The sequence below is a fragment of the Gouania willdenowi genome, unplaced genomic scaffold (assembly GCF_900634775.1).
Source record: "Gouania willdenowi unplaced genomic scaffold, fGouWil2.1 scaffold_381_arrow_ctg1, whole genome shotgun sequence".
NCBI lineage: Eukaryota > Metazoa > Chordata > Actinopteri > Blenniiformes > Gobiesocidae > Gouania > Gouania willdenowi.
The window spans coordinates 1-11,530 of NW_021145142.1; the positions used below are offsets into that span (position 1 = coordinate 1).

Consider the following 11,530-nt stretch of genomic DNA (forward strand, 5'->3'; position numbering starts at 1 on the left):
CCTTTTATCAGTCTGATAAGAACTACCATGAAAACTACTATTTAACACAACTTAAGAACGACATTATGCAACAGATATAGGGTTTATGACATCCAGTATTTTTCCCAAGTTGCGTAATAATAATTTATTACAGAGTTGTTAATTAAAGTTTAAGTTTAAGAGTCATCATACTGAGAGATAAATATGTGTTCTCTTAAATTTCTCTTAACTTACAGCTGCAAGTATTGATGAGGAGGCTTTGACAACATTAAATTGTGAGGACCTGAAGGATTTATTCCCTGGCTCTGAAAATTTTCTCCAAAGAAAGAGGCTATGGGATTTTATCACTCAATTGGTATTGTAACAAAAACATTTTTTGTACTGCATAATTTATGTTTTTTACCTTATTTTTATTTATTTGTATACTTCATACAGGCAAGGCAAGGCAAGGCCAATTTATTTGTATAGCGCATTTCATACTCAAGGCAACTCAATGTGCTTTACATGATAAAACATTCAATTGTTTAAAATCAATAAGAACATTTAAAATCATCAGTAAAATCAATTAAAATCATCAGTAAAATCATCATTACATCAACAACATGACAAAAAATCTCTCTCAATCATATGCAGTAGAGAAAAAAAGTGCCTTTAACTTTGATTTAAAAATGTTCACATTAGATGCTGACTTCAGCTCTGCTGGCAGTTTGTTCCACTTCTTTGCAGCATAACAACTAAAAGCAGCATCACCATGTTTACTGTGAGCTCTGGGCTCCACTATCTGACCTGTGTCCATAGATCTGAGAGACCTGCTGGGTTCATACCAGACTATCATGTCACTGATGTATTCTGGACCAAACCATGGACCAGTTTCTCTTGATCTTTCTGAGCCATTAGGAGCCAATAGGAGAGTCCTATTGACCAGATTGCCAACACTAGTACTGGGAGTTTAAACACTTCAGGGAGTGATTCTTCAACCAGTCACCACGTGCCACCATGCCAGCCTCAAAGCTCCACTCCCTTGTCTGCCATCTCCAAAACCATAAAACTGCCAGATCCACCAGAATATGTGGTATACACAGATTCTGAGTTGGATATGGTGCGTTGTCAGTACTTTTCGCTGCTCCGTGCTGGAAATCAGAATCAGAATCAGAATCAGAATCAGAAATGTTTTATTTGCCATGTACAGTTTTGAGGACAGTACAAGGAATTTGACTTGGTGGTTGGTGCACAAAACAAGCAACAAAAAGAAATAAAAGAAATAAAAACAGAACAACAAAGCACAACCCAGCAACAATAATAATAATAATAATGATAAATATAAAGGATGAGGGATAAATAAAGGATAGATAGAGAATAAAGGATAAATAGGATAAATATAAATATAAATATATATATATACAGTGCAGCAGGTATCAAGCTGGTGGAGGTGGTGATCGGGTGGGGGGGGGGGGGGGGGTTCAGTGGGTGACTTGGGGTGTGTTCATGTGGATGGTGGCAGAGGGAAAGAAGCTGTTTTTGTGTCTGGAGGTTCTGGTCCTGATGGACCGAAACCTCCTACCAGAAGGGAGAGATTGAAACAGTTTATGACCGGGGTGGGAGGGGTCGGCCACAATCTTTCCTGCACGCCTCAAAATCCTGGAGGCGTACAGGTCCTGGAGGGAGGGCAGATTGCAGCCGATGACCTTCTCTGCAGAGTGGATGATACGCTGCAGTCTGGCCTTGTCCTTGGCCGTAGCTGCAGCGTACCAGATGGTGATGGAGGAGCAGAGGATGGACTGGATGATGGAGCTGTAGAAGTTCACCATCATCTTTGTTGGCAGACTGAACTTCTTCAGCTGCCGCAAAAAGCACATCCTCTGCTGAGCTTTTTTGATAAGGGAGCTGATGTTCAGCTCCCACTTGAGGTCCTGAGTGATGATGGTCCCCAGGAAGCAGAAGTACTCTACAGAGCTCACTGTAGAGTCTCCCAGGGTGAGGGGGGTGAGGGGGGCTGGGTTCTTCCTGAAGTCTGCTATCATCTCCACTGTCTTTAAAGCATTGAGCTCCAGGTTGTTCTGGCTGCACCAGGACACCAGCCGGTCTGTCTCCCACCTGTAGTCGGACTCGTCTCCATCAGCGATGAGACCGATGATGGTCGTGTCGTCTGCAAACTTCAGGAGTTTGACCGACTGGTGAGAGGAGGTGCAGCTGTTGGTGTACAGGGAGAAGAGCAGAGGAGAAAGAACACAGCCCTGAGGAGATCCAGTGCTGATGGTCCGGGGAGCAGAGATGGTTTTTCCCAGCTTCACGTGCTGCTTCCTGTCAGACAGGAAGTCTGTGATCCACCTGCAGGTGGAGTCTGGCACGTTCAGCTGGGAAAGCTTGTCCTGAAGGAGAGCTGGGATTATTGTATTAAAAGCAGAGCTGAAGTCCACAAACAGGATCCTGGCGTAGGAGCCTGGGGAGTCCAGGTGCTGGAGGATGAAGTGGAGAGCCAGGTTTACAGCATCGTCTACTGACCTGTTGGATCTATAGGCAAACTGCAGGGGGTCCAGGTGGGGGTCGGTGATGTCCTTGATGTGGGAGAGCATGAGGCGTTCAAAGGACTTCATGACCACAGATGTCAGAGCGATGGGTCTGTAGTCATTAAGTCCTGTGATCCTCAGCTTTTTAGGGACAGGAACGATGGTGGAGGCCTTAAAACAGGCTGGTACGGTGCATGTCTCCAGTGAGGTGTTAAAAATGTCTGTGAACACTGGAGACAGCTGATCAGCACAGTGCTTCAAGGTAGAGGGAGAGACAGAGTCCGGTCCACAAGCCTTACGGGGGTTTTGTCTCCTGAAAAGTCTATTCACATCTCTCTCTTTGATGGAGAAAGGTGTCTCTGTAGGAGGGGGGGGAGGAGGGGGGGAAGATAGGGGAGAGAGCCTCTGTAGGCAGCTGGGGTGAAACTGTAGCTTTGATGTGGGGGGTGAAGGTGTTGGAGTGAGGCTGGTCAGAGGTGTGAGGGGGGTTGGAGTCAGGTCTGTCCCATTGTCTGTCAAATCTACAATAGAACTCATTCAGACTGTTGGCCAGGCAGAGGTCGTTAGCAGCAGCAGGGGCTCTGGGCTTGTAGTTTGTAATTTGCCTGAGCCCTCTCCAGACAGAAGCCGAGTCATTTGCAGAGAACTGATATTGTAGCTTCTCTGAGTACAAACGTTTGGCTTTTCTCACCTCCTTTTCAAACGTGTACTTCGACTCTCTGTACCTGGCTCTGTCTCCACTCCTGAAAGCGACCTCTTTGTCTGCCCTCAGCCCTCTGAGCTTAGCTGTGAACCAGGGTTTGTCATTGTTATAACTCACCCTGGTCTTTGATGGAATACAGCTGTCCTCACAGAAGCTGATGTAGGACGTCACAGCGTCTGTAAACTCATCCAGAGAACTGTTCGCAGACCTGAAAACATCCCAGTCAGTCCAGTCCAAACACTCCTGGAGTTTCTCCACTGCTTCACTGGTCCATTGTTTAGATTCCTTCACCACAGGTTTACAGAGCTTCAGCCTCTGTCTGTATGAAGGAATCAGATGGACCATCAAATGGTCCGATTGGCCCAGTGCAGCACGGGAAACGGCGTGATAAGCACTGCTTAGTGTGGTGTAACAGTGATCCAGTGTCTTCTCCTCTCTGGTCGGACATTTAATTAATTGTCTATATTTGGGGAGCTGGTGTGAGAGGTCCCCTTTATTAAAGTCACCAAGCACAATGATAAAAGAGTCCGGGTAGGTCCGCTCCATGCACAGGATCTGGTCGGCGAGTGTGCGCTGTGCCTCGCGCACATCAGCTGACGGTGGGATGTACACACCAACCAGGATGAAAGAAGTGAACTCACGGGGAGAATAGAAGGGTTTGCTGTTGATAATAAAGGATTCCAGGTGAGGAGAGCAGTGCTGGAGGATCACTGTCACGTCGTTACACCAGTTACTGTTCACATAAAAGCAGATTCCTCCACCTTTCTTCTTCCCGGTGAGCTCCGCGTCTCGGTCCGCTCTGTGAAGTTGGAAGCCGGCCAACTGCAGCGCAGAGTCCGGTACCGCTCCACACAGCCACGTTTCCGTGAAGCACAGAACAGAAGATGAGGAGAAGTCTCTGTTTCTACCCAACAGCAGCTGGAGTTCGTCCACTTTGTTACACAGTGAGCGCACGTTAGAGAGGAATATCCCCGGTAACGGTGTGCGTCGGCCGCGCTGGCGGAGGCGCACAAGCGCACCGGCTCTTTTTCCTCTCCTCCGGCGCTTCACTGCGTGAGCAAAGGTGAGCGCACCTTTGAGTAAAATGTCCAGTAAATCCACAGAGGAAGCGATGAAAGTGGGGAATAAATCTCTCGGGGTTGTTGCCCTGACATTCAAGAGCTCTTCTCTTGAATAAGAGAAGCCAGTTGCGGATTTTACAACAAAAACAAGACAAAAAAGTGCGCACCAACACACCACAGCAGCCATCCGCGGCGCCATCTTGCATCAATATTGAAGGCTTTAACATGTCTAAGGAGCTTATTTGTAGACTTGTTCGCAACACCATCACCAGCATGCTTGCAATCTTGCGTGCCAGTCCTATGGGGAACGAAGCGAAATACCCTTCCAAACTTGAAATGAGAGCAATGTCACAGAAGATTGTAGAGTATTATCCAATGTTGCGTGATCCTGACCCGCACATGTCATATGTGAGTATTTATATTCCATAGAAAGATAAACTTGCAAAATTGTCAATCTTATATTTTATTACCATAGGTGACTGTCTACGCTAAAATGTACAAGCGACTTCAGAATGTGAGGTCTCCAAGGAAGAGGCAAGGTTCCATTCCGCAACGAGGCAAGGCAAAGAAGACTCTGTTTGACTCAGACAATACTGACAATGGGACAGAAGATGACACGAGTGGCGAAATTACTGGCTCCAATGATAGCACTGTACTTCTTGAGAGCCCGGATGACCTCAGTGAGGACAGCCAAAGTTCTGGTGCATATTTATCTTAAATTATAATTGCATTCCAACATTACATTGACATTCATACTATAAAGGTATGTTTTTAAATATTTTCCTCAGAGAAAGTGATCCCACCGAAGAGGTCCTGCAGTGTAATCCCATCCTCATCAGCCCCTGGCTCCTCACCCAGATTTGTGACAGCTACTCAAACATCCCCAGATGATGCAAATGGTAAGGCCATGTATATATATCTCCAAACTTTCTTTAATGTATTCTTTCAATCTTTCTTTCATTCCAAGCTCAGGTCCTTTATAGTCGGCCTGGGAGCTTGTTGTGCTGCACAATATCTTTGCGATTCGTAAAGTGCAATTTTCTGTACTGAGATGTGGGGTGTTATTACTGTGATGTACTCCAGTTTTCTGATGCACTTCTAAATGTAAAGTATTCATTATTGTCCTTTGTGCTTTATTCTAGCCACACGAGGACCCTGCTCTGTACCTGGAGAAGCGGCCTCTGTCCTCCCCGGTGCTGCTGTTCGATGGTACAACCTGCATTGTTGCTGTGGGAAACATACCCGTGAGCAACCTTCCGAAAGAGGACTTTTCTGATGGAATGTTGGTGCTAATGGCATATTACTACACTTTACACCTGACATATCCGAAATGTCTTGCAACAGTCCTCTCTGTCATCCAGACTGAGGTAATCCGTGATGTCATCCATGAGCGAGATGCCACTTCTGCATATAAGAAAGCACTGGCTGAATGGAAATCATTTTTTGAAAAATAGTTTGATAGCAAGTAGATATTTTCAAAGGCACTGCTAAGACCAGTTCATGTTTTATACTGTTAAAAAGGCTCTTTTGTAATTCCTAATTTCTGAAATACATGCTTGGCCAGTTTGCACATGTGCAGCAACCCTTGAAGTGTGAACACCCGTAGGTTAGGACATGTTTGGGTGTAAATGAGTCAGAACTGTACAAATATTTGGGGGAATCGCAAATAATAAATTCTGATGTTTTCATATTACTTTTCTGGTTTTGATTTCAGTATGATGTATATCCTTAAAACAAGCACTGGTTTCAGATTTTTAGAGCTAGTTTTAGGATACATTTTGGTTCATTTTATGATATATTGTCTTGTTTCAGGATACTTTCCACTTATTTTAAGTATTGTTAACTATAAACAAAAGTTGATAGACTTATAATAAGTATATTTTCCTTATAGTTGAATCTAAAAATAAATAATTTTGAGCTTAAAATAAGTCTTGGGAGTACTTATTTTGTGATGCTTGTTACAAGATTTTAATATCTTATCTTAAGATTTCTTACCAAGTAAAATTAACTCGCTGCATGGACAGATAATTTGACTAGTTTTAAGTATTTTTATCTTAAAATGCTGGTATTTTATCTTGTTTTTAGCTACCTCTTATTTGCAGTGCACAAACTCTCTGATCTTGACTTTTACTCCACTGTTGAAGTCAGCAGACAGCTTCATGAATCTGACTGTGTAATTGTCCTCCATCCTCACCTGCTAACACAGAGAAACTATTAGGTCAGCACAATGTTTTAACTAAATATACAAAAACTCACCCATTCACAACATTGACAATCAGAAATTAAATGAAAACTAAAATAAATCAGAAGTCACCCAATTAACACACTTCCAGCAGGTTTAAAAAACATAAACTTAAAGCTGCAGTATGTACTTTTTTGTTACTTAATTTGGTCATAAATCCAACCTAACCTTTGATGACATTGTCATCAAAGGTTAGGATGGACCTCTGCTCTCTCTCATGGCTCTGTATCTGAGCTTTAGAAAAGCAAGGGGCGAGACACTACTTTCCAGCCAATCAGAGATCTTTTTACTAAAGTAGATGCGTGTTCACGTCCTTCCTGTAGTAAAAGTGCAATGGTGGACCTTTCAGCAGGAAAAGTGGCCATTACAGACTCCAGTCCTGGGGGCCAAATCTGGCCCTTTAGAACATCCATTTCGGCCCGCAAGAGCAAGTAAAAAGGAAAGAGAAAACATTAATTATTTTTTAAATTAATGTTTACAGGCTTGTGGAGTTCACTGCTTTGGATAATAAGCAAGGGTTCTCAACCTTGGGGTCAAAACCCCATTTGGGGTCATGGGACACTGTGAGGAGTTCACCAGATACCTTCAAGAAACTAAGAATATTTTCTGAACAATTTCAGCCCATTTTTGCTATTTTTATCCTTTTTCTACAACTCATTTCACCACCTTTTTCATCATTTTTGGTCACTTTGAACTAGGGCTGAAACAATTCATAGAGTTACTCGATTAACTCGATTACAAAAATTCCTCGAGGCAAAAATTATGCATCGAAGCATTGTTTCATTCCTATATGACGCGCACTATACGCGCAGGAACCACGCACCGCTAGCACGTCATAAATGCGTGACAAACATTCTGCATTTAGTTTAGCGCCATGGCGGAGAGTAAACGACAGAGAACGTCTAAAGTCTGGGATCATTACATCCTCAAAAATGAAGAAAACAAGGTGCAATCATGTGTTTACTGTAAACAATACCTGTCATACCACAGCAGTACGACTTCAATGATGCAGCATCTGAACCAAAAGCATCCACATGCTGTTTATACAAGTGTCGCTGAAACAAGGTAATGTAGCGCTAATTTAGACCTGGGCCGTTTATCAATAAATACATAAATTAACTGGACTATAAATTAAAATGAACGCGGAAGTTTTCCAGCCTTGATATATTGACATATGCATGTGTATTTGGCTGTGTGTCTGTCAGCTGCAGAGGTTAGCATTAGCATGGATATAAAACAGCAGATAACTCAGTCAGTTCTAATAATTTATCAGTGAACCTGCAGCATAATTACTCTAAAATAGTACACGACCATCAGGTAATCTTAGATTTATGTAAATCAAACAGTTATAGTCCGATAGATGCGGCAACTCTAGCTTCAGATTGCTACAGCGGCTACACCCAGCAGCCTGTAGAGCCTCGTACTCCACCAGCGGAGGAGACGTAAGAGGTGTGATCAGAATCAAGCACTGCACACGTGCACACACAAACCAGGGTAGATGGTCTTTAAATCCTTAAAAAGGTAAAGTATTAAATGTGATGTAACCAAATCTAAGGCCTTAAAAACTTTACATTTGAGAAAAATGGGATTAAATTAGAGAAATTGTAGCATTAAATATTGTGGTACGTCTCAGTGCCTGTGCTCTGAAGTGTTGTGGACTTTAAACACTCTCTGGTCTCTGATCATCACTGTGACAATTCTAATAATGTCAGCAGCACAATATTTTGATATAGAATAGAAATACTTTATTAAGCCTGATATAACTTAATTTTCTCAGCTGCTAAAAACATAATTCCAGTGTTTGTCAAACACATACACACACAGGTTTCTAGGTTACCATAGCAAATAGGCTCACCCTAGAAATTATTTAATATTTGTTAGTAGTAAGTTAGTTGACTTAACTGGCACTTTTTAACACTACATGGTTAAATTGCAATAAATGGGCTTAGTTTTGGAGCCAAATGTTGTTTTTTTGATAAATAAAAGCCAAAGGATACCAATGTTCAGATGTTATAATTTTCAATTAAGCAAAAGAAATTTCTTTAAAGTCACTGAGAGATATTTTTTTAGAAAAAGCCTGTTTTTCTCAGCTTTTTGCTCTGAAACTGGTGATTTGTGTAAAACTTGCTCTATTCAATGGCTGATTACAGAAGAAAACCACTGGCCCAGTGCACACGTTCAGAAGCTGATCAAGAAGCTCTGTGCGCTCTCACTCAACCACATCACCGTGGTTACCAACATGTCACCAGATCAAGTGCAAAGTAATGAACTTGTGAGGTTACTTAGTGCAGGAAGTATATTTATCACCTTTAACATTTAACATCCCTTTTATTGGGAAAATCTGGCAAAACTGTGTAAATAGTTCTCAGGAAGTTATTTTTTTGTTTTCCCGTTTTCTGCAAACTTGGAAAATCAGAGACTATGTGTTGTTATCATTGTCTTGAAGGGAAGGTCGGTACTATGCCAACAAAGTGTTCTGTAACCAGGTACAGGAACAGCACAATTTCACTGAGAATAGGTAAACAATCCAGACTATAGGTGTCAAACGTGCTGGGGCACAGACGCCCTAGTTAGTCCAGTGTCCAGAACCTCTGCCTATCACTGGAGAAACAGAGACTCAAATATTAAACCTATGTTTGTATTTTATTATAAAACATCAATCAGAAATGCTGAAAACATGAAACAACAATATTATGTATGTGAACTATATTACATGCACTAAAACTAAAATATAACAAAATTACTGAAGAATATAACAAATTGTCAACTTAACAACACTCAGCAAAAGCTCTTTTGCTGGTAACTATGGCAACATTCTGTTTGGAAGAAATGAAAGCTTTAGGCTCTAAAATGCTTTCATCTTTGAAGTTCTAAAATGCTTTCATCTTCACATGATCTTCATTGTCAGAACATTTCACAAACTCCTTGGACTCAGTGACTTTACTTATTCTATCTCTGACAACAGCAATAATTTTGATCTAATGATGGAAGTGCATCAGTTCAATGTAAAGAGTCTGGAACAAACATGCTTTGATGTCATTAAGGATCATCTCTGCCAAGAAAACTGCATTGGGTTGTGGCAATTTGCAAATGCCTATTATATTCCCATTTTGTTTCAACTGAAGGATGAGGCCTTTCACTTTATCTGTGAGAATTTTGAGGAGGTTTCACTCTGTGAAGAGTTTTTGCAGCTTGCGGAGCAGGAGCTGGCTGATATCCTGGATCAGGATGACCTTACTGTGACCCAGGAGATCACTGTTTATCAAAGTATTTTAAGATGGATAAACCACATGCCTGAGGAACGACAGGGAGCCATTTCTACTCTGTTACCAAAAGTACGACTGGGGCTGATGGACAAAAGTTACATCACAGACAATGTGCTTAACAATGATGTGGTAAAAACAAACCCTGAGTCCCACCTCTTGGTCTCTGATACCCTTAAAGTCATGTCTCAACCTTCGTTACTCTGCTCTGAGTCTGGGATCAACAACACCTTGTTTTGCCGTCGCTTGCCAAACGCCGTCTTACTGATGTTTAGAATATATTCTAAGACCATAGAGGCCTTTGACTACAGAACTAACAGCTGGATCACAGTTCACACTCATCCCAGTCTGGAGGATACCATGGCTCACTTACTATTCTACAGCACTGTCTTCCTTGGTAGATGCTTCTACATTGTGGGTGGTGTTTTAAGATGGACCGACCCCTCCAACAGAGTGTGGAGGTTTAACCTAGTCACACACACTTGGCAGGAAATGTCACCAATGCAGGAGTCACGGAGCTTTGTGAGTGTTACCGTGCTAAAGGGATGCATCTACGCTATGGGAGGCTACAGGGATGATGGTACCTCACTAAGAACTGCTGAACGCTACCAGCCCGACATCAACCAGTGGACGTTCATTGCATCAATGAATGAAGAGAGGATCAGGGCCAGCTGCACCACACTGAACAACAAGATTTACATATGTGGAGGACGGAGTAATAGAGTACTGAATACTGCTGAGTATTACAACCCAGACACCAACCAGTGGACACTGATCACTCCTATGGGAACACCTCGGTGTGACCTTGGGGTCGTTGCATATATGGGCCACATTTTTGCAGTTGGAGGCAGAGATGGGTTCAGAGATCTGAGGTCTGCTGAGGCTTACGACCCAGTGACCAACACCTGGTACGATGTCCCTGAAATGGTCCACAGACACAGATACTTTGACATTGCAGTGATGAACAAGCAGATCTTTGTTGTCTCTTGTCGGACTGGAAAAATTGTTGAGTGCTATGACTACACTACAAATACTTGGTCTGTGGTATTTTCTGGCATGGACCACAATGATTGGGTGAAATGCTGTGTGATTTCTGGACTTCCCAACATGGCTGAGTACTGTTCCCCTCGTGAACCCATCATACCCAGGACACAGTTCTAAAAAAAGTCTAAACTAGATACTGAGATGGAGCAAATGTTATTTTCCATGATCCTAACTGTGAGTGTAACCTGCTCTGACCAGGTCTGTGTATCAATAAAAGTGTTTAAAGACATTAGAAGAACTAATGTGTGAATAAATGAATCAGTTCATGTCTCAGCTCAGATGGGATGGTTTTAATCAGCCTGGATCAACCTGAGTTGGTGATGATCTAGAAAAAAAATACTACATTTTAGTGGTGACAACATATAGCAGACGTGTAGATGTACTGAATTTAATTAGAATTAATGTCGTGGTTAGCAAGATACGTATTCTAAAGGGTTAAAATAAGCAGAATTGGATGATTTTTAGATTAAATTACTCGAAATCAAACTTCCTACAACACAATAACAAGTTAAATATACTGAATATAAACAAATAATTCTTGTTAAAAAACTTTTGCTTTTTTAATTTATGCAAATGAAAGCTTCGGAACAAGAAGAAAACAACTAATCTAAGTAAAAAATGACTCAGTATTAATGAAAAATGATTCGGCTGTTTCTTGATACAAGTTGACTCATGTTGAAATAAACCTCAATCTATATTAAAACTAAAACCAAAATTTTTAAACCAGTTTT

General features: G+C 41.9%; 1 protein-coding gene across 1 annotated transcript; it reads left to right on the plus strand.

Annotated features, from left to right (window-relative positions):
- Nucleotides 1-4,475: 4,475 nt before the first annotated feature.
- Nucleotides 4,476-10,667, plus strand: LOC114460043 (kelch-like protein 10; the record flags this gene model as incomplete). The annotated part of the gene is made up of 4 exons (XM_028442076.1): nt 4,476-4,658; nt 5,393-5,494; nt 9,639-9,839; nt 10,005-10,667. Coding segments are annotated over exons 1-4 (1,149 nt in total), but the record flags the coding sequence as incomplete, so codon positions are not given.
- Between the last annotated feature and the right edge of the window lie 863 nt (nt 10,668-11,530).